At 32.7% G+C, this 27,905-nt stretch overlaps 1 protein-coding gene across 4 annotated transcripts; it reads right to left on the bottom strand.

The window, feature by feature from the left end:
- Window positions 1-13: 13 nt before the first annotated feature.
- On the bottom strand, window positions 14-27,105 carry LOC145671402 (uncharacterized). 4 transcript variants are annotated; one of them, XM_081740547.1, is made up of 3 exons: window positions 27,009-27,105; window positions 16,949-17,394; window positions 14-1,913 (listed from the first exon to the last, which is right to left on the bottom strand). In XM_081740547.1, exons 2-3 carry the CDS (start codon window positions 17,323-17,325, stop codon window positions 506-508), a joined length of 1,785 nt encoding a protein of 594 aa, XP_081596673.1. In that variant the 5' UTR covers window positions 17,326-17,394; window positions 27,009-27,105; the 3' UTR covers window positions 14-505. The 4 variants fall into 4 exon arrangements, with proteins under 4 accessions (XP_081596673.1, XP_081596670.1, XP_081596671.1 ...); XM_081740544.1 differs by lacking the exon at window positions 27,009-27,105 and adding an exon at window positions 26,251-26,582; XM_081740545.1 differs by lacking the exon at window positions 27,009-27,105 and adding an exon at window positions 26,333-26,582.
- Between the last annotated feature and the right edge of the window lie 800 nt (window positions 27,106-27,905).

Here is a 27,905-nt window from a genome sequence, read left to right as displayed (position 1 = left end):
TGATTAGAACAAATAGGAAAAGATATTGGTTTATTATTTCTGCTTACTTGTTCGAAACATTCCCAACTGAGTAAACAAGATAATAATAATAATACCAAAATATGCTGATACGTAACAAACCCGCGTATTCAATATATAATTATATGAAATTTGATCTTATATTTCACAGGAATAGCATTAAAGTTATACGAGACTTCTTAGGCCCTGGCTGCCAGATTACGTCAAGAAAAGATTTTCAATTCTATTAAAAAAAATATTCCATAAGCTTTGCCAACTCGATATATTACTGATTCTAATTTCGCCTAAGGATACAAGAATACAGAATTTTGTCAGCGAAATATATATGATTGAGAAATTCAAAAAAAAAAAGCCACTGGGCCTGCAATGTCCCGTTTGCTCAGATAAATAGGATCTAGCATTGACTCCTTTCCACTCAAGAAAAAAGTGAAGTTTTTTAAGCGTATTAGCTAACATGTGTCCCAAAAGATTTTTACAATTCCTTCCCTCATACGTGGCACTTATCAATGTTTTCAACCTTTGTGTGAGTTAACAGATGTCTTTGTAAATGTGCTTTTTGTCTAAATCCATTTTGACAATGTGGACATTCGTGAGGCTTCTCACCTTTATGTATAATAATGTGGGCTCTCAAATTTGATTTCAAACTAAACCTCTTTTCACAAAAATGGCAAATATGCGGTTTCTCACCTGTATGTGTTAACATATGCTCTTTCAAATGAGGTTTACTAATAAATCCTTTCCCACATAAATGACATGTATGAGGTTTTGGATATCCATGTGTTACCATGTGTAACCTCACATGCCTCTTCGTACTAAATCTCATATCACACTCCTGACATTGATGTAGTTTTTCACCTGTGTGTGTTAACATGTGGTCTTTCAAACTGCTTTTTTGAATAAATCCTTTCTCACACACATCACACTTATAACGTTTCTCACCTGAATGTATCAGCATATGATCTTTTAAGTAAGATTTATCACTGAAACCCTTTCCACACTCAACACAAGTATGAGGCTTCTCATTCGTGTGGGCTAACATGTGTCTTAAAAGAGATCTATTTACAATAAATGCCTTTCCACACACGTGGCATTTATGATCTTTCTCAACCTCTGAGTGAGTTAACAAATGCCTTCTTAAATGTGCTTTTTGTCTAAATCCATACTGACAATGTGGACATTTGTGAGGTTTCTCATCCCTATGTATTTTCATATGCGCTCTCAAATTTGATTTCGAGCTAAATCTTTTTTCACAAAATTGGCATATATGTGGCTTCTCACCTGTATGTGTTAACAGGTGCTCTTTTAAATAAGATTTACTAATAAATCCCTTTCCACATGTCTGACAAGTGAGAGGTCTTTCATTAGTATGCCTCATCATGTGTGTTGATAAATGTGATCTCACAGAAAATCCCTTTTCACATACCTGACATGTATGTGGTCGATCATTTGTATGTACCAACATGTGCTTTCTTAAAGATGATTTTAAGGTAAATCGAATACCACACTGCCCACAAGCATGAGGTTTCTGACCTGTATGTATTAGCAAGTGTTTTACTAAATTTGAGTTTCGACTAAAACCCCTTCCGCACAGCTGACACGTATGAAGTTTCTGACCTGTATGTGATAATATATGCCTGCTCAAACTTGATTTCTGTGTAAACCAATTGCCACAATCCGGACATATATAAGGCTTTTCACCAGAATGTACAACCATGTGTATTGCCAATTTCGAATTTCGAGTAAATGTTTTTCCACACTCCATACACATAAAACGTTTATCACTTGAGTGTGATACGACATATTTTTCCACATCCGAATTTAAATTCCTGGAAGCATGAGGTTTCTCAAGTAGATGTGAAAATGTTTCCATTTCCAGCAAAACCTCATTATTTTCTCTGAAAATAATATATTGGTAGCATTTTAACAAAAGTTTTTAAAAAACAAAGTAAAATAAACCACACCGAAAATAGAAATGTAATCGCTTCTATCCAATACATTCTAACACAGAAAAAGGGGCTCATTTGGGAATACAATTATAATTGAACACTAGAAGTGTCAATTGTACAATCCGCGGCAAAAAACCTGCAACATGAGCATATAAGTTTATTGTGAAATGACGAAGTACTTTGCTCCAAAATAAGTGTGCACGGGAGGAGGCCGAGGTTTATCCTGGCGTGATTCGTTCCACTTAGACGTTATGTTCATTCCCTGTGCTGTTAGGCGTAGTTTCACAATAAACATACATCCTCATGTTGCAGGTTTTTTGCCGCGGATTGTACAATGTGCATTTCATCTTCGGCTGAAGCTAAAATCTCTGCAGATATACACTAAACCGAACACTATCGATAGATTTCTTTTGTTCTTCCGGAAAAAAACACACAGTGTGATTTATTTTATATTAACATAGTTATCAATTCAAATGAAAATTTAAATATTTGTGTAACGAAATGGAATAGGTTTCTTATTCTGAGAAGTGAAAGTCACAAAACAATCTAAGTGAAAATATATATTTTTATGCTATTAATTATTGTACACAGCAATTTTGCTTACACATATAGTTCCATGATTCTGAACTTCATTGTGTCACAATGAGAACTTTGATACTCAGCTCAACCCAATGTGAATTTTTTATGAAATTTTGATGTAAAGTTTTCATAGATTCAAATAGCTTTTTTAATTAAGCAACACAACCTAAAAATATTAATATTCCGAATACCATTTATGTTTTATGATTTAAAGTTTATGCCATACAAATCTTCGTAAAAATATTTCCTTTCTCTTACTCACTGGTTACACAGTGAAACTAGGAGCAGCACTGATCGCTGTTAATATAAGTTATGAGCAAATATGACTAGTGACCGACTGACATGAGAAAAGAATAGTAAAGTATTCTTAATAATATATCCTATATACATGAATAGATTCGAAGTACCATGTTAATTAGATATAATAATAATTCATTTTTCCTAGATTATTTTTTATGTATTATTCGCAAAAAGTACTAATTTTTGTACACACAAAAGTTCGAGTCCGCGGAAAGAAGTAACACCGTAGTTTGACTACAGAAGACAACGCGAACACTGAGCTAAAATTTAAACTTTATAAATACGGAAGGCCTTCTTCACCATATCCAATCACTACTTCTTAACTTAAAACACAGACAAGGAAAAAGATTTTTCATAAATTTATATCAATAAAACATTATGTGCTTTTAAAATCTAGGAAAATTTAACTCTTTCTTCGAGTTACAAATTTAATGGTAATAGGGATCGATCGTTTATTGAAATTTTAAAGGTGTAGCACGGTTAATGTAACAGAACGTTTATATTACCACACAATTACAGTGCGAGTGTACAGCTAGCTGTGCCTGGATCAAAAATGAAATATCTGATATCTCATGAACATATCGTGGATTGAATTGGGATCCAATCCCAGAAAAAATATAGATAATAGATTCCAAGAGACGTGAGTTACTTTCACACAAATATGATTCCTTGAACAACGATGTACTTGCGGATCTTACATAGATACTGGTAAAAGAAAGATTAAGATTACATGGAATATCATAATTTCAATTGAAAACATTCACTCAATATCCATTTACGAACCTCCAGTAAAGCGTGCCGAATATGAGCCACTTCTGAAACAATTGACCACAAATGACGAAATTTAGTAACTTACGGGAATAAAGTGCGAAAAGATCATGTTCAACTCGAAAAGGCACTCAAGAATCCGTGTCAATCTCCACACTAAGGTCCAGTAGGATTATACTTTGCAAGACTGGAATTGGAAGGTCAATGTGTATCACGAGCTCCTGCCGCGGGCAAAACAATAGTCAAACATGTACACCGCCAATTAGCGCGTGTGTACTTGCACGTTGGAATTTCGAAATATCGGCCGGAACTGGTTAACAAGGGTTTCGTTTTCGAGGCTGAAAACGCCACATCGAATAAATTTTCACACCCCGTTAGAAATTACAAAATCTTGGCCCAGAGGTTTCAATGCAATCTGAACTGCAGTAAAACTGGAACCATCATACTATCTCCAGAACTCCCTGATCCCTGTTAAGTTTGTTTCAATAGAAACCTGTGAAAACCATGTGTCACTCTTTTTTAAACCAGAAAAAACAAACGTTGTATGCCACGGGATCACGGTATTGTGAGAAACATGGCAGAAGATCTTCGATCAAAATGGGTAGATGCATTCTTCATGTTGACTTCCAAATGTTCAATACGTTTTAGACTACTTACAGAATATAACTGCTTTAAGTAGTTAAAATTAAGTCCAGAAAAATACATTAAATAAAAAATCTAATAATCATACAATAAATTTACTAAAATGGGATGAAATGTTTAATCGCCATTGTGTTGCAGGTAAAAATTTTTACATCCCATATTTTCTACATGAACTTTATCAGGAAGAAACTTTTTTCTAAATAGAAGCACAAACAAAAGGTGTTGAAGAAAATGGTTTACTTATCTGCATAACGTTAGTAACTGCTATTGTTACCTTGTACGCTTACATGTGTAAAAATATGTAAATATTTTGAAAATAGTGAATTTACTACTACAACCTGTTTAGTAGTTGTAAACATTTTTACATATACTGAGAAACAAGAATATTTCTCAACAAAACAATTTTAAATAACGAAGTCTTCTTAAGAAACTAAACAGAAAAACGTTTAGGAAAAATTTATCTGCTGAAAGTGTTACTTCGCAAACCAATATTTATATTCACTGAGTTGTTTTGAAACGCTATTTATGAAAACTTTCGGTTTTTTTTTTTTTTTTTTTTATTGCTACAAAAAGTTTTAATGATAATTTCCGAAAAATCAAAAACGAAAAGCACTTTCTCAATGTTGCTTAAGACTCCGACATGGCATCAGTGTACACTATGCAATTAATGTCCCTTACTTTATTCTTATACGCGCTGAGGAAAAAATCTTGCCAGTATTCAAAGAAAAATCACTCAGCAAAAGAATAATAGTAAGCGCCTACTGCTCTCTTGGGAGGCTAATTGGAGATGGAAAAACTATTTTATACATCAATTGTGCAATTAACTAATCAAACTTACAAAGAATTTAGTAGTTTTTATTCTAAGCTCGACAAATCCATTAACATTCGATGCTAAGATATTTCTTTCCTTTCAGCAAGGCTTAATTAGAGAGAAAAAGATCATTATAGTTTGAGTTACGTGCATTAATAACTAAGAATATTATTCCGTATCTTAAAAAGTTTCTTGAGGTAGGAAAAAACTGACACTGAGAAAGAAATATTAGGAAAAAACAATCAAATCGTGTGTGATATAAATCTATCACAGTACAACGGGATACAACAAAAAATCTTCACAAAATGTGCGGAGTCATAAAATAAAACTTATTGTCACAGTTACCGTGACCTTACATCATAGCTCAGGCACAAAAATTACATCAATTGCTTCTTAAAGGAAGGGAGTAAGCAGACAAACTCACTGGGACAAAATTTACATGATTTTTAAGTTAGTATAGTAGTGTACATAAATTGTGCATATGCCTTAAAATAGTTCGTGTTACATATTGCTTCATTGGATAATCTCTCACAAACTGATGGACAGGTAGCCTCAAATGTGACTACGTAGCTCTTTATTAATACTAGCATATGTGTTCTTCTTTCTCTCCTCAACCATAGGTTCGTGGGCAAATGGAAATTTTGAAACTTTTTTCTCTGTTGAGTTAAGTCAGGTTAGAACATGCAAAGAATTAATATACGTAGGTTAATTCATTCCTAAAACATACTCTTAAGTACTGGTTAAAAAGTAATTTCGTCAGTGACATTATTTGTGATTATGAGAAATATACACTAGCTAATAACGATGTGTAACGATATTAAATGTACTCGCTAATTTCTGCAATGAAATTTCTGAGGGCTCGCCATCTTGCACGACGGTTTTTCTAATATGCATATGACTCTTTTCTGACTTTCCTCTAACACTAGTGCAACATATAGTACTTCGAATGTTGCATAGACAAGTAATGAGATTCATTCCATTATTTGTCGTTCTTATATATAAACTATTCTGAAATGTAGAAATTATTCTTGTCGAAATCGGCAGAAATAACAAAGAATACTCGCTTGAATACTGAGGTGTGCATATATTTCTGTCCGACTTCTCATTTTATTCTAACAACTAAAATATTGGGTGAAAATAATCTAAAAACTAAATTTTACTGGGGATACCAACTATTTCACAGAATCTTCAAATTTTGTGTATTAGTTGAACTACTATTACACTGCTGAGTAATTTTAACTCTTCTATATAATACTCGATTATTGCACACTTTCTAACGTTTAACAAAATACTCTGTGACCAAAGTATATATGATATTTACTCTTCTAAACTGCATTATTTAAAATTACACAAAGGAGTTACCTATTTTACAACATTTATCTTTACAAACGAATTTGCTGGCTTTAATACGATCATATATTAGCTGATTCCTTTAATACATTTAATCTTTTAATACATTTAGTCTTTTTATACTACCGTCATTAGTTCCAACTTAACTAGCTTCCAGTCCAGGTGGATAAGCTACTCTCGATCTATTATTCGTCCTTGTGTTTAGAGTCGAGGTAATTATAGAATCTTTTATCCACCGTAAATGTCGTACTACTATACTATTACCAGTGACGCCCCAAAAACGTACAACCCTTTTAGACCAATTCTTCATTTATCGCCCTAAAACTTGAGGACTAAACAAACATATTTTTCTCCTTTATTGATTCATATCACAATTACATTATAATTATACACTACACGTGAAAGGAAGATCAATTGCAGAAATGTAAGTAATCCCCGCATTATCTTAGCAAATGTATCGATAAAATCTGCCATGACAATTTATTTAATATGTTGTGCTTAATGCAACCTATTGGTGAACCGTCTAAACTGTTGAGATTCATTTTAATTCGCAAATACGACATCGTATCTTTTAATTAAAATTGTTACTCTACATTCGCTACTGAGAGAGGACGGGTTACAAATATTCGCAGTGCTACAAATAAAAGACATCTTTTTGTAGCAAATTTAAATAAGCGATTGCATACAGTGAATGAAATAAGCATATCTAAGATATTAATGCTGAAGATCCGAAATATCTTTATCCTTTAATCCGTTAGTAACAATTCTAATTTTGTGCATTCACTTAACAGATCACTTTCACCCACCGTCAAAAATTTACAAAAATCCCACCAAAGAGAGAAATTTTATTGTAAGTTCTTATGAGTTCAAATCATTCATGCAATGCGTTTTTTGAAAGTACAGTATTTAGGAACAACCCAATTATAACTATTTCAACGCTTACGTAATTAGTATTGTATCCGATCACTAAACAATTAATGGTTACGAGACAGTTCTTATTGGCCACTAAGTGATTTACTTATCTGGTGAAATGTAGCGTATTCACTATTTAAAAGTAACTTATTCTAAAAGACTGTTTGATCACTTGCAATTCCTTAATATTTGTATATTCAAGAGTTAATATACAATTTCTTACTGTCTAATATTACATACTAATATTTTCTTGATACTTGTCACTAAATTTAACACTAAGTGTTCAGAATACTATCAATTTTGCGTGTGAATGAATGTAAAGAGATCAAAATTTTAGTGAATCTCGAACTTTTCGCATATGCAAAATCACTAGAATATAAATCTGTGGAGAAATGTACAATCAAAATCCGTTCTTTTTATGCTGATTTGTTACCGAAGGATGAAAATATCTGCAAAAAAGTCGGTAGTATCGACCTTAAAGCTGAAAAGGTAAAACTACTACAAATTATATGCGAGGTGCATTTATCTGAAAGCATACATTTAATTTGAAATAAAACCTATATTGTATTTACAAATTGATACAACGGAAATGAGATTCAAATATGAAGATACATATTACTCCTAATACAAAAAATAAACATTAACGTTGCCTATTTTACAAAAAATGGATATAAAATCTACTAAAATAATGAGAATATATAGTTATACGAACAGGGAATTTACAGTAAAACATAGATATAGGTACGAAAACTACAATGTACCCTCATGTCCAAAATTATTGCCGCATGTCTATAAATATGTTGTAGGAATATAATTTCATAACGAATTCGCCCGCTATTTCTTATAATGTTAGTATATGCATAATCGGCAAAGACATGTATGTGGCAAATTTCATATCAAAAGAGCAGTAAATAAGAACAATAAAACGAAAATAAAACTTTCTTGTTCATTTAGCAACATTTTGTTTTACTGCTTTGAATTTTCGTATTTATAATTCTTTTCCTATGAAATTTAACACAAATATACATTTTTCGATTATACACATAGTATCAGCATCAAAAGTATCCTGCAAAATCATTATCAAATTATATTCTTACAAGAAGACAGATATGAATATGCGACAATCATTTTGGACATGAGTGTACATTACCCTTTTCGGGATCGAGACAATACTAAAAGAAACGGCGTTGTGTACGAAGTTACTTAACATAATATTGGGAAAAATTTTTTTGTGTACCTAATTATCTTTAAAAAATTGGCAACTCTGGTTTCTGACTCACAGGCAAACATTGACACCATACTAACAATTCTAACATGGCTAACACATTCACAAGTCTATTAACAATATTAATTTTAATATATGAGATCATTTAATTAGCTAAAAGCTCTCCACGGCCAGCTTACATTGTGCCTTTGTGCTGTATCCTTGAACCAGCCCTCCTTGTTACCATTATTTAACCGAAACTGTTTCCTATCTTTTATTATCTTGACTGTACTTTTTTAATTGATTATTCAAAGTTACTTGAAAAACGGTTTTCTATTAAACATTCATATGTGGTCTTAGAGCACTTTCGTGGCTAAGTGGTTAGCGTACGCGCCTGCGGCGTGGTGGACCCGGGTTCATTTTCCGGCGGGAGCTCATGTGGTTCGGATTCCACGTTAAACAGTAAGTCCACGTCTCATATAGCCTCGCTGCTGAACGAGACGTTAACCTCAAAATCAGCTCAACAACCCATATGTGATCTTATTAAATTTAGGCAATTCAGCGCTATGATTCCTAGCCCATAAGTTTGTACTGTCCTGTAGATTACTACGAGGAGTTGCTATTTGATCTTTGTTTCCATTGGCTTGGATATTCTTTAGGATAACATTTTCTTTATTTAAATTAAGAACATGACACAAGCTCTTTGGAATAACAGAGAAAACAAATAAAGCAGGTTCATATACACGTACTAAGCATTTAGTAAGTGTATACAGTGTGAATATTTAAATTCTTCGTTCCACTAACTGAGGGCTGCGTCTCTAATTATTACCTATAAATATTCCTTTCATTTGCTTCTGAAGGAACACCTTATTTAACACTAATATCCATAAAAACGTTGAGTATTAAGGTGTATACATCTGATTTGTAAAATTGTTTGTAAAAATATCTCATTTTATATCAATGAAAGACCATTCGCGTTCTTTAGTATGCCTATAACTTGATCCAATTTGGCGCAGAGCCTATTACTGAGAAAACTACTTCTCTGTCTACAACGAACGAAACATCAAACGTTCCGCATTTCAAAGGAAATAATACATGTACCGAATGAACACTCATCAAACCATTTTGTTGATTTTAAGGGTACAATCGACTTCACTTTTGAGTTATATGATGATTAACCATTCGGCTACATATTAAACAATATTTTCTTAGCTCCCTCGTGATTATGCGTTTAGCTTACGTGCGTTTGGCGTAGGAGGACCGGTTAAATTCCTGGCAGAAGCTCACGTGTTCCGGATTCCACGTAAATCAGTAAGTGCACGTCTCATATAGTCTCGTTACTGAAAGCAACTCTAAACTAAAATCAAATCCAACAAATACATAAAACTCTCTCTAATAACCTTTCCTTTTTCCAGCATGTTTTTTAAAACCAATCTCAACACAGCCATCGACAGTATCATTCTTGCATTAGGCCAGAAGTCAGTCTGCTGTAAAAGCATGTTTGCACATCCTTGTGTTACCATGGAAAATGAAATATTAACGATGTGGAGTGAAATCTGTAACAGCTCTTGTGCTTCGTGTAATTATGAGTTTAAACGAACCTCGATCGATCAGAGAATCGATCTCAATCTGCGGCTATTTGCTAATAACAACAATTTGTGTAAAATCAAGTATTTTATTTAGTCCTAATTGATACTTGTAACGATATGTCATGTTCGTAATTAAAAAATAAACTTTGTTATTTCTGTAAGACGAAGTTCCCCCAACTTTAGTATGAAAACGAATATCTATCGATGGTGTATTTTTCGTTCTATTCTCAAATATACCTCTTTTTTACCACATATATACATGTATAAATAACGGCGAGATACTGCCGTTTCTCCGACCGTCTAAATATTTAGAGGTTTGTACAGTATCTTGGACTTTTTAGCCGGATTTGTGGACGGTGTGAACGTTCAGAAAGTTAGACAACCTTCCGATTGGGCGATCTGACAGAAAGCCCGTTCATAGAAATGTTAGATGCCATGATGACAACAGAGGCACCGCTATAAGAAATAATATGTAGCACTAGACTAACACAATATTCACCACACCAATGTAATGATCCACCACCTCATGTCAAAACAAAAAGCATAAGAAGTGTCAAATTGAAAGCGAAACGCTCATGCTAGAAGTTCGATAAATATTTAAGACACCTCCGTCAAAGTTATATGCTAGGTTCTGGACCTATATCACATTTTCTGACATACAATCTTTTCAAATGTTCAAAAAAATACGATGAACTTAATGTGGGTCCCTGCTCTTACCAGTGAAAGTTGAGGTAACGCAAATAAAATAATTGAAGAAGCTTTTCAAACATATGAATAACAAAAATACCAAAAACAAATTTAACAATCCTTCACGGAATTCAATGGGCTAAGCCTAACATTCATCTAAATGAATATTACACTTATGGAATATTATTTTTTCTCCTATCGGTAAAACAAATAAAACCATTTTCAGCACACTCCCAATTTTAAGTAGTTATATATGAAAATTACATGCACATATTTTCCGAAAAAAATACATCAAATTTTCCATTATCGACGCAAATTAAACTATCAATGATCGTAAGATTTTCTGATTATTTTTTATCAAATGTAAATATCTAGCAGCGTGTAGCTTTTCAGAGCCCAAAAAAAACTACACGTGTATATGCTCGTCCGCGTGAGCTAATACATACACACACACACGTACAAACAGATTTACTATACATTGTCAGGGAGATAGTGAATAAGAGCTGTCTTCGTCTAATAAATGAAAAAAGGAAAAGTTGCTCTTGGCAAGGTTATAAATTGTCTGTATGAACTGTAAAAACGAGGAAGAGATTTTTTGACGATTAATAAATTCCATACATCGAACAAACAAGAAAAGGAAAAACGATTTTTCGACACGCCGTCAAATCACACTCGTTCCTTCCATTCTGTCACATTACCATCTGAGCAGAAATTTTTGATTCAAAGCCTTTTGCTTAGCAAAAAGAACGAACTCAAATCACTCACAGCTTTTTCACTCGTATTTGCGTAGGATATCATAGGCTCCTTTACCCTTGTAAAACTACATTTATGAAAAACGTCACTACGTGCTGCTGTTACACTAAGGTATTCACTATTACAAGAGCACTCAATAAAACTTATCATATTTACTCCTAATGTTTTTAGGATGGTAATTTTTACCTCCATAAGTTTCAAGTGATATCTCTAAAAATAAATATTATGGTAATGCTCTAATAAAAATAAGGCTTTGGCAGTATTGTGCATAGAAATCTAAAATTATATCAACCATATTATTTTGAAAATTTAATGCCGTATTTCAGACACTAACACGAATTTTGAAACCTTATTAAACACACAATTTAATTAATGTACAAATGATGGTCTACCTCTAAAGATAAAATCACGAAACAAATATTTTTGTAATTCATAACGGAATTTCTAAAATAAAATACTCGCATAACGTTCATAAAATAAAAATACTTTTATAATGAATAACATCTTTTCGAAAGTCAAAGTCAATTCTGTAAAAAATTCTCGAAATGTTTCGCTTATCTCCGCTATTTATAGACTGAATTTTAAAAAATAAGCAATATAGAAAATTAAGACCGCAATATACTAAGTGTTATGAGGGATGCATAAGCCCAAAGATAAAATTAAAAATCAATTATTTAAGTTTATTTGTATTTTAAAATCATAAAAAATTTTTACGTGATTAATTACACGATAAATATAAATGACTATATCGATAGCATAATCCTCTACTAACTTCGGTCTCCACTGCAAACATGTTTTTTTTAAACTGAGTTCATTCATTATAGTTTAATGCGAACAAACATCAATTAATTTATAATACTAATCGTAAGTTGTCTTGAACATTGTTCGGAATAATATTGAAACTATTAGTAAGAATAAATATCCGTTGAGATTTTATACTAACAACTGGCTTTCCTTCTTGGGGGTTTAAAAAAATCATTTTTATACGTTCCCCTTTAAGAGAGTTGAAGCCCACAATATCTATCAGAAACTTCCTTTAAACCGTCAAAATGTATTAAGTTTCTTTGACTTTATGTGTTTTAACAATTAGTCAGTATGTTCACTATAGCTTTGCAGTAGCAGGGTTTTGTAGTTTTATAAATGCACAAATAATATCTGACCAGATTTTGTTTCAATTAATTTGCATCTCATGTGATTTGCCTTTCTCTGTATCTTGTAAATTGACTACTATTAAAATTTTAATATAGTTTTTCTAGTTTAATCATCATTACTTGCTCATTATATTGAGAAATATTTTAAAATATTAATTTTTATTACTACTAAACTTTAAATTGGATCATCATCTTGGAATTCAGTATATTATACAGACAACACATCTTTAGTATTCATCTTTATTTTATCTCATATATTTAGTTAATGGAATACAAGGAACATCTCAGTTTATCACATTCAACTAAAATGCTATTCCTGAAATTGGTGTTTTTACTCTCCATCTTTTGAATTCAATATTCATTATTTATTTCCAAATTTTTAAAATAAATAACTGGTTTTTCTTCAATATTTCCTATCTTATTTACAAAAACAATGTCATGCTATTATTTATTATGTAGAGAATTTTCATTTATGACTTATGAAATACAATCATAAAAGTCAATACATACCACAAATTTCATAATTAAAATTCTTCAATAAATTTCCAGTTCTTTGAGACATAACAAAATTGTCTTATCAACTATGGCGTAGATAAAATCAAGTTTTTATATTTATTCCTTCACTTGTAGATACGCTTTTTCTACTTCATACATCTTAAAACGATCATTATATGGAATGTCTAAATTTTCACTTTGGGAAACACCTCATTCCCACTATTTTTCAAATAAATGTTCTTCAATTTCTAACTGTCAAATTTACTACACCTTTAGTCTTATCTGCACATTTATCAGTTTGCAAAGTTTCAATAACAAAACCAGTCATCTCCAATTGTCTTGAGTTAAATTTTGTATTTACATCAAACTCAAAGAATGAGCCTCTTACTGTTTTCTGAATTTATTGTTATATTAAATGAACACGTGACTTATTTTTTTTTTTAAATATTTCTGACTTCCCCTCATAATTAGGTGTGAATTCAACTACTCATATTCTTATTTCCGTATTGCTAGCTGTTATTTTCGCACCAAAAAGTAGAGTTGCACGGTTTTTATTCTGATCCATTTACACACATCATCACTCTTATTTGCCCTAGTGTATGTTTTCACAATCCTCCTTTTCACATTAGATTTTTATGATCGTTTAAAATGGCGGGTATCAAACGAATCATTTTTTCACTTTGAGATCAGGTTATTTTGAATATAAAGCTACAGATTTAGAAAATTTTCAAGTTCCAATTAAAGTCAATTCAGGCAATTCAATTTTATGTATAACACTTCCACACTTTTTAGTTTATATCTCTACGAATAATTGAAAGAAAGTATCCATAAATTTCACCGTATGATTTGCACCAGATGTTCCTTCGGCCTGTACTATTAAAATTTCAAATCTCATATAACTATCTACATCATGAGGATGGACAAACAGATCGATAACATATATCATATTCTGTTTTTCTTGGCTCAATCAAGTTGTTAGATGTTCGTCTGTTAGGTAAAAAAACTTTAAAATTCATAACTGAAGATTTTCAATCCAATCCATTCATTATATACTGTGGAAAATCTTTGTCTAGAACTGCATAGTTCTAGTTATTCCACGAAAAACAATGAAATTATAATAATCATTTGTTACTTTTTATTTCAATTTCATTAATATTGCCTCTTGTTCGAAGAAAAAATACAGAACAAAAAAAGATTAATATACAAATTTAGGCCTGAACTCTGCGTCTCTTGTAAATGACTCTAAAACTCCCATTTCTTTGCAGCATAATCATCTCTCTTCGTAACAGTGAAAATTTATAATGACTAAAGAGTGAATTTTGGTTACCCAAGAGAATCTTATTCAAGCGGTTAAAATACTATCTCAAACTACAGTATGCGGCAAAACAAACAGTACTGAAATCACATCGTTGACATTTATTTATTTGTTGTACAACATAACGAAACATAAGAAAGGTTGTCAAATGGATGTCAACTAAATGTTACTCAACACATATTGTAAATTTACAAGAAATCATTCCTGTACATCATGTGTTCAAAATGTTGAACATTATGTCGCACATATTCTTTATAGCGGTCCTGTAGATCGATGAACCTGTTAGTTGGAATGACAAAGCCAATGACCGAATCTTTTCTCTTAACTCCGGTATAGTGGTAGGAAGTTATCTGTTCGGAAAATTGCTTCCTTCAGATTACCCCGTATGTAGGCTTCTGGAGTCATGAGGGGAGTGGGAAGGATATGGAAAATCCGTTCCACAGCAAATCAAAAGTGATGTCCAAACTGTTGTGAGCAGAAGGGTAAGTTCTTCTCGGGCAATGAGTCAGGTGAATTCCACGTCGTCCAAAGTTTTGAGAACTGTCAACAGTGTTCTTATCTTTAGGATAAAGTACGAGAGACCAAAAACAGCAGCTTATACTATACAGGAGCTGCCAGGAAAGAGCGGAGTTTGATTGGTCAATGGCGATGTTCAATGAGAGTAAGTCTGTGAAGACAATTGTGCCCGACTCGTTGACTAGGTTGGTTAGGAGACCCTGATTATTGTTTTGTGTCTGTTTTCTTCCAATAAGAGAAAGCCAGATTGGCTTATTTGAAGACCGGTATCCCTATTGAAGTTGCTGCCTTCTCTTTAACCGAAACAATTTTGATAGCAGTTTTCAAGCTACCGGGAAAGAAAAGTGAAGAAAGCAGTAGCAATAATAAAAGAAGGCAAACTCAATACGGATGCAATAGATGGTTTTATACTTGATTCTATAAAAACCATGAAAGATTTTTCTAAAATATAAGTATGGGAAGACATTGTGATTTAATGCATGATCAACTAAAAGTAACTCATGAAAATTTTAAACTACTTGCAGAATTAAGAGATATACTGTTAGAAAGAAAATAAACGCTATAAAAGAACAAGAGATAATAGTAAAAGAAAGATATCTATATCATAATCAAATTAGAATATTAAAACTGAAAATCGAACAGTCAATAACAATGACGACCATGATCCGGTAGAGTCTTAAGTGTATATATGTTTTAAATTGAATTAGATTTGTATTGAATTGTTATTGACATTGATAGGAAGTTCACATGAAAGTATTGCTAATACAACGCTTTAAATGAGAGAAAACTCTACAATATATTTTCGTTTTATCAAGTCTATAAATATGATTTGTTCTTCATTAAGACTTATTAATTATTACGGAAGAACGATTGTACATTTCTAACTTCATTTGCTGTATGAAGTGTTCCTACGTTTTACTTTGAATAGGGTAAATGGAAGTTTTGCAAGTAATAGAACAAGCTGAAAGAGACGATTAGGCAACGAAGGAACTTCAGTCTGAAGAGACTTCACAACATAACGCAAATAATGAGACAAGTAACTGGCTATGTCGAATATCGCAAAATCTGTAAAGCAATATTAGCGTTGTGTTGAAGTAAACCGCTACGGAACGAGTTCAATATATCCAAACCAATTCCCAGGCTCTACAGCAAAAAGCTGGGATATGATTGAACTTTCTCCCGGTGGAAATTTCTATTTAAAGCACAATGAAGCTACTGGACTGAGCGAGATGATTCAATTCTTTCATGGATCTTCTCGTACGAACTTGAGTAGAGCTTGGAAAAGTTGCAAACTAGTTTTTGCTACTCACATGAGCATTAAATGTATATAATAATACATGTAATACATATAAATATAATCTAAATGTTTTACCTTTTAATTTTGTTCTTTCGCCAAAGATTTTCATATGATATAATAAATTCGATATTATCGGTACAACTATATCACCAATTTATTGTCCTGTACCGCACGTATTTTGCCGGACATCTTCTGTACACATTTGTTCACGGTCTGCTTGACAAAAATTTCCGGTTAAATTACATCATTAATTTATAAAATCATAATAGACCGCGGGAAACATATGAATTTATACGATCATGCTCGTTAGGCCTGAAAATTAAGCACTTCTATGTATTCGAAACATATTAATAGATCAATGAACGTTTCAATAGCATATTTGTTGCCAAATTTCTTATTCGCCTGTCATTTCACTGATTAATTTGAAAAGCTGTTATCGAAATTTGAACATTGGTTTAACGAGCCATCATAAAGTATGCAGTATAACTCCTAAAGGAAAGTATCAGGTTATGTGTTCGTTTTATCAAACCATTTTTAATATCGTTAATCTAATTTAAAGAAAGTGTAGAAACAGTTACAAAGAATTGAGTGTGCTGAAAAATAATGTACAAATACCTGAGTTCCTGAGAATTTCTGTCAATTTCAGGAAAATCAGTTTCTTGAACATCTTCTTCCGTCTGATTCTTAATAATGCTGGACAACTTACTGATTGACTCTCCTACTGTATTATTATCTTCAACTTCTAGAGATAGTGTTAAATCAGGCACCGAAGTTTCTTCTATGGGCAGCTTAAAGTCATTATTCTCTTCCTCCCTTACGTCTGCTTGTTCCATGCATTGAAAATAAGAGAAAGAACATGTTTGAAGAACATCTTTATATTCCAACTCACTGTGATTACTATTATGTAGTTCAGAATTGTCGCCTTCAACAGTCTCTGTTTCTGTTTTCATTTCAAGGTCAATCGAAGTAGTATTCAAACAATCGAAAGCCATTTACTTAGCAAGCGTTTACTATGAACCTGGGAAGCCTCACTATTATATTTTTGAGAGATGTGACCAATCCTGAAAATAAAAAAATAAAAAAAAATCGTCATTGTCTATTGCACTGAAAGAAGAAACCCCTAACAACTTCATGCAAAACTACTAAACCGTTTAAAAATATCTTCTGCTACATTTAGGGTGTGACATTATTGACATATCATTTTGCTTCGATTCTTAAATGGATTGTTGAATTCAAAATATAGAGACAACTCATACAATGATGAAACATATGTAAAGAAAGATAGTTTACGATTAATCGTACTCAGCCGATTCATTCCAAATATACTCGCGTTATTCCATTATCTTTATTAATTTTCTTTTTAAAAAATAAATATCCATGACAAGATTTGCAACCGCAGAAACAGATCTCATTTTACATTATTTGAACTGTAAAAAAGGTAGAATTAGACTGAAAGGGAAGAGCGGAGTAAGTTGTTTATAAGGAAACTATAAAAAGTTACGGCATTCTTTATTTATCTGCAGTTGTAGGTCGAATTAACTGCTCAACATCCAATAGCGTACCTTCGTTCATACCTAAAATTTCTCCACTCTTTTCAATGCTTTCGTATAATGTACAACTCTGAATACTTACAATCGTTCTCGATCTCCTGCTGAGTGTCTCAGACCTTTTCCCTTCAAGTGTCGTCAGCGCGTTCGCAGTGAAAAAGGAAATACGTGGATGGAACATACATGGCCTTTTTGAACAGAATTATAGCACTAGCTGCTCGCCACTTTACCAGTTACGTTTATCGAAACTAGGACAACAATGGAAAATTACGTGCTTTATCGCATCGTTCGTCACAACAGTCTAGGCGTACTTTGCAAATCTTACAAAACAGATTAAATGCTAGCAGTTTCATTAAGCTTATTTATACTTCGTCAACTATTTTTTTTTTCATTTTTTGTTTTGTTTTTGTGACGATATGTGACTAATGAAATATATTAATTTTGTATAAGTGACAAAAACAAAAACGACATGTAGCTAAAACGGCTATTTTAACTAGACAGGATCAAACGAAGTGTGTTACAAAGTTATACAAAGAAATTTTTCACAATAATAAAAATTTTGCTAATTTGATCTTTAGAGAAAGGGTCCAAATTGTCCAGATTGATCTACAAGTGACAATATTAGTAATTCTGTTTATTTCAGTGGTCGAAAATGTAAATATATAAAAAGAACAAATAATTTTATCTTAATGTAAATTTTAAGAAATTAGGTTTGTCAATAATAAAGCTCATATAATGGATATAGAACTATTGATATGAATGCTAAATTTCCATTTCCAGTGCAAGAAGAAAAAGTTTTGTATGTATCTTTCTTTCTTTTCCTTTTTAGTATCACAAACTTCTTTTCAAATTCCTTTTCTACCCGTTCTTCCATATACATCAATTTTACCTATCATTTGTCTCCATAAGTACGACTATGATTGTGATGACAAAATATAAATTTTGGTTAGAAATGATAAGAAAATTTGCGAATATAAAAATTCGGAACGACTTCTGTCCGCCTGATCTCCAAAATTGTGAATCAAACGGAAGAACCAATATATTTGAGAAAGACAAAAATAAATTACTACTATGCTTAGAACATACCTGTATATACCTTTAAAAGAAAATTGTACTCAAAGGTAAAAAATAATTATGAAAAAGATAGTATATTAAATAAGAAGGCCCACACAAAAACTATATAACTACTGTTGAAGAATTCCTAATAAAAGTAGCAATTCGATAATAATGTCAAAGCTTCTAACGCATCAAGGAGCAAAAAAAGTACCACATCGAATAAAAAATAGAAATAAAAAGCCAACGGAATGCAGTCGTTCATGATGCTGAAGACAGAGAAAGCGTTGGTCATACAGTAAAAGTTATATTGTGTCGATGCTCATTTTAATGAGAAACACATTTTTTAAAAAATGTGTTTTTTTCTTGTAAATGTGGAAAAAGTAGAAATTACGCAAAGCTACAAAAATTTGTGTTGCATATACTTCCTATAGTAAGAATAACGTACAAATTTATTTTGCACTTGATCAATTTTATTAGTATTACTTATGCTATTGGGAAACAATATCAAGCTAGTATATTTTAGCTTGCTTCAAATAACACTGTTGCATAAGTTAACAGCAACATGACTTGAAAGGTTAATTTCCTGTCCAATAACCCATTAAGTCTTTTCACTACTTCACATCCTTTTAAAATATTTCTGCTTAATTTGTAATTATAGTACAGTATTATTTTTCCTAGAGAAAGATACAATATGGCATTTATTATCATTAAATAACAATCTGTTGTCCAAATTCAATTTGTGTGCCTTGTTGATCCGAACTTACTTCATTGCAGTCAGTGATAGTTTTTTCCTATATACTTTAGTGTATCTGCATATAGACACTTGGAATATTTGATAAGATTTGGCAATTTATTAATGAATAATAAAATAATAAAGGTAAATATTCGAACTCTGAGACACGCTGAATTTGCTGTATACCTATACGAATCTGTATGTCTATATGTTACAAACTGTTGCCGATTCAGTCCCAAATATGAAATAAAAAACAATTCAAAGGAAGTATTTGAAAGACCAAATTTACAATACGTATAGAGCAGAATAGAAGGATTCAGGGTGTTAAAAGCTTTTGAAATGTCTAGGTAAATTGCATCGATCGAATATCTATTATTGAAATAAAATTAAACATATGGACAAAATTAATCTAATTTCTTACAACAAATTCTTTTTCTGGACATAGGCCGTGTTAGTTAATGAATACATATGTTTTAACGTTACTATCCCTTTTTTTTATAATGTATACTCAAATATTTTTCAAGGACAAGAGATAATAGAAACAGGTCGGTCATTTCTTTTTATCTCCATCAGATCCTCAGATTTGTGAATTGAACAAAGGAGATCTTCCAACACTTGCGAATATTTGCTTCTCAAGTTATATTTTAAATATTACATAAAGAAGCTTCTAACACTGAACAACACCTTTTAATAATGTACACTGTAACACGTCACATTCGCTGGATTAGGATTTTAATGTTCTAACAGTCACATTTTATTCTGAGTGATTAGACATAATTAAAGAGATTGAGAAACTACCATATCTAAAGTATTAATTTTTGTATATGTAGAACGCAAGAAAGGACAAACACTTTCGAATTAATCTGCCAAGGCATTAGATATCGATTCATTCAACCTCAGTACGTCATTTTCAATTATCACACAACATTCGTTTTAATCAAAACCTTCCTATAAAAACCTTCACCTAATTTAGAGTGAAACAATTGTCAAGAGATTTTTCCAATTCAGGTTCAACTTCTGTCTGCAATTTCCTTAACATTTTCTTATAATTCTTCGGCTAAACTTAATATATACACGAGTCTTGGCGATTCTGATTGAACATTTGACTCCAATTAATTACCCGCTATTCCTACATCACTAAACACATTTAATAAAACGCCAAGATTCTTCATTGGATTTTAACGCTTTAGGATCAGATTCTACAAACTTAACACATTTTAAATGGTAGCATTTTACACAATCAGAATGTTGTGCCCTAATTTCCTGCCTGATACAGACTTAACACAATTCAGACAATGACAGATCTCTATAGTTCGGTATCTCGAATGATCGTGTGTGTGCTCCTACAAATTTCAATTTGCAACTAAGTTTCAAAGTGATCCATACTTAACGATAGCGCACACGATAAAAAAATATATATGTATTTAAGTATCCACCATTGAACGAATAAAAAAATTAAAGCATTATTTAACACACAGACATTAAGTTTCGCAAAAATAAAAGAACAACACATTTATTACTCAAATATTTTCTTCTTCTTCTATCATAACTCTCATCAAATGAATATGAACTAGTAAACCATCACCATCCACATGCTTTTGCTTCTATTTATGATGTCGCACACGGGAAAAGTGCCGTTGATGATTACAAAGGAACAATGTCCCCTATTTTTCGATAATTCGTGCAGTTTTATTATACAGACCCATAGTATACGTAGTAGAACTACAGTAGCGAAGACAAGGGAGGGCCTGGGGGCCAGGCCCTCTTCCTCAAATTTTTGGCCCGCTTAGTGGTCCCCCCACACAGAGTGATACTGCTATAGACGGAAAACGGTGAGTTGATAGTGGCCACAAGTGAAACTACTACCGAAACATCTCTCGACAACAGAGTTACCAACTGCAGAATACCGTATGTTGCAGTAGTCTGGTTCCAAGCAAAAAACACCAGGCTCGTTTTTGTTTATACTACAGCAAGATCTAAATCATCGAAATCTGTATGGTGCATGCATTGACCTCCCTACCAGAACATTTCTTTAACCTCTGTCCCTTATCTGGTTATCTTCTTTGTTTTCGACAGAGGAAGAAAAAAAGCAAAATCAGTCAGCATTCTCATTCGCTTTGATTTTGAAAGTCATACTAAAATAAGAGATGCATACTTACAAATATCATGTACTGCAGTAAAACATTACACTTGTGTTGAACAAAAGAAGTCTTCGTACAATAAGTAATTAATATTCATTGATTATGACAACATAGAACAAATGCATAGCCTCTATTAAATAATTTGGTTTCGAGCCGTCTTGTTTAAAGTACAGTAAAAGAAAAGAGCAGAATTTTTTATTGTTTTTGTCATTTTCTCTGTTGTTCGTATCCCACTCGTTCGAGAAAATTAAGATACTGAACACTACCAACACTTATTATTTGCTACTGATACTGGTACTTCTTCTCGACTTCTTTCTGGTGTTCTCTCTAGTATGTCTAGTTTCCTAACGCTATCGGCCGTTGGCAACTCTGTAGAAACTTTCTGCTGTGGTGTTTTCAAGCAATCTTCAAGGAAAATTGAGTCAGCGCCTGGTAGACCTATACTACTAACAAAAGCCTGGGGAAATGAGGCTAAGAAAAATCAGTGATTCTTTATAAGTAAATCGGTCAGAAGTATTTTCTTTAAACGATTTAAATTGTAGCTTAATCTCAAAACTACTACTACCAGAGAAATTCCGAAGGTTATCACAAAGCCAGTGCTACAATCTCCTGATTACTAAAAATCAGGTAAGATACCGAGATGATACAACTTGGTCGTGGAAGTAATTTTATTTTGTGTAAAAGCGATAGTCCCGTCACCAGTTTGAATCATCTCGTTATCTGATGTTTAGTAATCAGAGATATATCAGGAGTTTGTGGGATAAGTCCCCAGATATTCCATTCAGTAAGTTTAGTCAGTGAATACCGAATTTTATCACAGATTTATATTTATCCTTCGTCAAAATATGCATTTCCGAGAAAACTACATTGTAGGAATTATGCAGAAGAGATAATCAGTGGTGACATGAATTTTCAACAGGATATACTAATTAGTACCCCTCCTTCAAATCTTATCTCAAAACTAACAATATTAATTTAGCATCGACTACAAGATAGTAGCTTAAGTTACTTGAACTACTTGAAGTTATTTTAAGGTTCTGAAACATTCGAGGCTCGGAAGATAGAAATGAGGGAAATGAATCAATAGGACCATAAAAATTTCCCTAGTGACTCCAAGCAATAATCTTGGAAAACTCCTCAGTCGAAATATTTATCCACGAGGGATGGATCACACCATCTTCCAAATCTGAACCCGATACACCACTGAGCTTTGGCTATTCGGTGTGGGTATGAAGTGTTTGTGTATTGGAATCTATGTCAAATTCTAAAAACCAGAAAAGGTAAACAAATGAAAGAAAGCAAAAGGCCAAGTACTACTTTTTCTGTAACGAGTCACGATTAAAATGTCTGTTCTAACACTGTTTGATATTAGGGAAAGAAACATACATTTCCCCTTTTTGCTTCAAAGAGTATTCACTTCATCATTTTAATGAAGTAAAGGCAAATTCATTACTCAGTTTTAGAGCTTAAAGCTAAAAGTAACAAAAAATAATTGAACTTCGGCCAGATCAAAAAGAGATGCTACAAACAGGGCAGTTGCCCCTGCCGCCAGCAAACTAACCTGTGCTTTTATTGGTGTACATGTAGATGAAGGGGGTGCTAATTACAAAATTTGCCCTGGGCACTAAATATTTAGTTTCGTCACTGATTAGGCTAGCATATCTTTAGAGCGTAAAATCGGGACATTTTTCTAAAATACTAAGAATACATGATAATTATTAGCAAGTGAAACTTAAGCTTCAAGAACAAGACTTAAAATTTATAGTGAGCTGGACGGCAAATCACAGTTCCTGTTTCTGTGCGATGCCTGTCCCTTAAGAACAATTACCCTTGTCTATCACTTTTTACTTTATTATTATTAATAATAATAAAATAGTTTATCTACCGAACAACTGTTTATAATATTATGCGGTATTAAACCAAATTTGGAACTTGTGATATTTATTTACTTCCGGCCAGTTACTGCGATCTGTACAAGAGGGAATGTTTTCGGACTCCTAAAATTTGACATAACTGCTACCATGCTATAACCTTGAGCTTCGAGTTATCTCAAGTAGATGCTGACATGTCGGAAGGTTTGATTCTTGTAGATTCACTAGTTCAAACACTATCGAAGATGAGGTCAGGAGAATGTAACTCTCAACGAACAACATTCGAACAAATTTAACAAGAATGTTTGGAGATGTGCAAAGAAAATGGTCTTGAAATTCTAGAGCCAGAAACAGATATAGAGGACTCCTCGTGGAAATAAACTAGACATTCGCCATCGAAATATCACAAATTCATTTTGGATCAATCTCTTTCTTCATTGGAAATAGAAAACAAATTTTCAAAAGATAATATACTGAGAGACATTTATCTGCCTACTATTGATAAGGTAATCACCGAGACGGAAACACGATTTGGATCATGTAACAAAATCATTAGAGTAATTACCACTTTACACCCAGAAAGTGAAAACTTTCTAAATTACAACATTGAGGAACCTATGGCCCAGTATTATGGAAGTGACCTGGAAATATTCAAATGTGAACACAAAATTCTCCCAAACATAATTAAGTAATGTGAAGACGAGAGAAAACCAAAGTTGATTTCTTCATGAATTTCATTGACACTTTTGTGTCTACAAAAACGCATTCCTAGAAACCTACAAGCTAGATATCAAATCTGACTACATGTGAAAGACCATTCTCATATTTGAAAAGATTAAAGATATATAATTCAATGACTGATGACAGGTTGAAAAACTTAGGATTATCTTTTATTGAAGAAAATTGCTAAATCGTTAGATCTTGAAGTTGTTAAGTTTGCTGCTGCCCGCAAAAATAGAAAGATCTTCTTTTAAGTAGAAGCATGAAATTATAAGTTATTTTCTTTACTTGAAAAAGTGTATTTCTCTGTTTCCACTTAAATCAATCAGCCACACATATTTTAAACGCAGTGATTAAATAACTACTTACTTATATTAGAAATTAATTGTATTAATGTATCCTAGTTGTTTGAGGTAGTAAATCCTTACATTTCCACTGTAAAAGAGTAAAATCATGCACAAAGATAAAAACATTCACCTTGTACACACACACACACACACGTGTATTTGTTTGTGTCAATAAAATTTTCCATTCATTGAAGATAGCCCCTTCAAAATTTTCTTGGGTCCTTCATTGGCCCCCACTGAAAAAAATTCTAGCTCCACTTCTGTAGTAGTAGGAGGAATAGCAATAGTAGTAGTAATACGAACGAGTTAGAAGCCCTGCAGAGGTTTGGTTGCATTCTGTTCTCGACATAAAATGAGCATATTATAGGCTTGCCCACATTTTTCTGCATACTTTACAATCTTTGCATCCATATAGTAAAACTGCACCAGAGAATTTCACAGTTGACCAACATTTAAGGCAATCTATCTGCAATATGATTACAATATGCCTCTCCAGAAACTACCGCGATTCCATCTTATTATTATAAAAATACGACGAAAGCATGCAAATTTATATCACATCCATCACACAATGAATTTATACGTCATCATATTATAACAATCTAACGGAAGATACAATAGCACCATCTAATGTCAAGAACACAAAATAACTAACCAACGTACGAAAACAAATGAGAGCGCCTGAATTTCCGAAATTTAACATTATCAAAAAAAAAAAAAAAAACTTTTGATTCGCTCGAACACAAACTGCAACGTGTACTGTAAAGTTTTTTTTCTTTTACCCAAAATATATCAAACCACCCAAATGTATCTAAAAGTGCACGCTCCAGCAAGAAGTTATTTGTTAAATATATATGCCCTACATTTATGAAGCAGTATAATGACAAGCGATTAACTTCCGCAATTGGTATCCAGGAGATAAAAATTTTAAAAAGTGCTAGCGATATTATGCAAAAGAAAATCGTAGTTTTACTATATGGATCCATAGTATAAGTAGTAGTAGAAGTAGGGGTAGGAGTAGGGGAAGCAGTAGGAGTAGGAACGAGTTAGAAGCCCCGCAAGGGTTCGTTGGGTTGTGTTCGCGACATAACATGGGGAAATTAAAGACTTCCCCACATTTTCCCGTGCATTTTACAATCAATGGATCCGTATAGTAAAACTGCACCAAGAAAATACCATAATAAAAGAATAAAGTCAAAAGTAACAAGGGAAGAAACATAGTGTGACAAGCATTTTAAAAATTTATGAGCAAAATTTATTAACCTACTTTCAAAAAATAATATCGAATAATTATTTACGTGGACTTTGAAGATGTGAGGGAAGTATTAATGTAAAAAGGAAATTATCCAGTGTGCACTATTAAAGTGGAATTAACGGAGAATATTATTAAGATACCTAATTAAAACGGGATTGTCTAACAGTGACGATAGCACCGGGAACTCGTATCTAAACCATTATTAAGTATACAACTAGTAGATTTATACTATTGTCTGCATCATTACCTTCTGTTTGACACTTTTTGAAGGAGTAATTCCACAAAATGAAATACCAGCTTGAAAACCCAGAATCGTGAAAAATATTTACCCTTGCCCACAATATAACAACTCCACTGCACTGCAAGCGAGCGACGATATCCCGGTAGGGTTGTCCAAATAAATACAAAGAACGTAGATTAGAATAACATTTAATTAAAAAAAAAAAAAAAAAAAAAAGGGGGGGGCAAGTTCCGAAGTGTGACACTAAGTTACACTTCCAATCTATGTGCATTTAAAGTACTAAAACTGGAAATAGTACATCTATAACTTTTTGTTGCATTGGAAGGGGAAAAGGCGTCATTCTGTACTAGTGATGGGCAGTGGGAATATTCCCGGTGGGAAGGAATCAGGGCTGCCAACTAAGTAGCTGGCAATTATTGTGCATGATGATCAAAATTATGGTATTTTCTAGGATATTATGGTACGCTCCAAAAATCAAGCTTGATATACAGTAATTTTTGCCCCCCCCCATTTGTTTATTTGTCAATGGAAAACCTACTTATTTCGACCTCTATTATTATTATTATTATTATTATTATTATTATTATTATTATTATTATTATTATTATTATTATTATTATTATTATTATTATTATGTGACAGTAGCATGAAAATAATTTCTTTTACGTATTGGTACAATAACATCTGAACGAAATAAATTATCTCATGCTTATGACGCACTAGACTACATTGTGCAGTAAAATTAGAATAATTAAAATACTCACTGACAGAACTCGATATATAGTTCAAATCACTTTATTCGAGGTTCAAATGCAAGGAAGAAAATTTGTAGCTAAGTTTCAGTTATAGTGTTGCACCGCCTTGTAAAGAAGAAACACTAGATTCATTACATACAAAACTGTATCTGTTTTATCATGCTACATTATGAGGAAGCTAAAAGGAAAACGCTACAGTACACACAGAATTTTTGTGGCTGCACTGAAACGTTAACTTCGCGTAAAATTTAAAACTTGTTCAACTTTATTTGTAATGTATTTCAGCGCTTCAAGTTCTTGTTTCATGCACAGAATAACATAGTCGTCTTGGTCAAACTTACGTCTCTCATTTAGGATAGTTCTTCCATTTAATATTTATTTATTAACAAGGTTTCATAGGTAGCAACTGAAGGAATATTTTACACTCAAACACTATCAATAACTAGGGAAGGAAAATTTGGAAGCAAGTCAGCCAGGACCTATATATTTAAAGGTACCATTCCAGCATTCACGTGGTTAGTGAAGAAACAACGGAAAACCTGTCACGATGGTCAGCCTCGCGATTTGAACCCAGGATCTCCCGATTGCAAAGCCCACACTTATCACTTACCTACGCTCGCTTGGTGATATATATATGCAATGTTTCAAGAGGATCCCTGTTACTACCTTAGATGCTCGATCTGATTTCCGATGGGATTTCGTGTTGTTCGGGGCCCGATTCAGTTTATGTCCCTACTATTGCTCAGGAGACAAGGGAAGACAGAATTTTCGTGATGAATTACAAGATGAACAGAACTCTTCCAATAAATCAGCATTGTTTCTTCTAGACGAGACATTTTTTTCACTACACCTTTAGAGACGGGATAGCCCCAAACCTTGCTCAGATTCAACATTACGTCTCTCTGT

This window comes from Thermobia domestica, chromosome 15, assembly GCF_964235325.1.
Source record: "Thermobia domestica chromosome 15, izTheDome1.hap1.1, whole genome shotgun sequence".
Classification (NCBI taxonomy): domain Eukaryota; kingdom Metazoa; phylum Arthropoda; class Insecta; order Zygentoma; family Lepismatidae; genus Thermobia; species Thermobia domestica.
The sequence above is the reverse complement of the archived record's forward strand: the minus strand, read 5'-3'. Positions and strand labels throughout refer to the sequence as shown.

Excerpts from the sequence above, each read along its gene's own strand:
- LOC145671402 (XM_081740547.1), bottom strand. The coding sequence starts at position 17,325 with ATGGCTTTCGATTGTTTGAATACTACTTCGATTGACCTTGAAATGAAA. Across the intron at positions 1,914-16,948 it reads AGAAATTCTCAGGAACTCAG|AGAAAATAATGAGGTTTTGC; the intron begins GTATTTGTACAT and ends TATTATTTTCAG.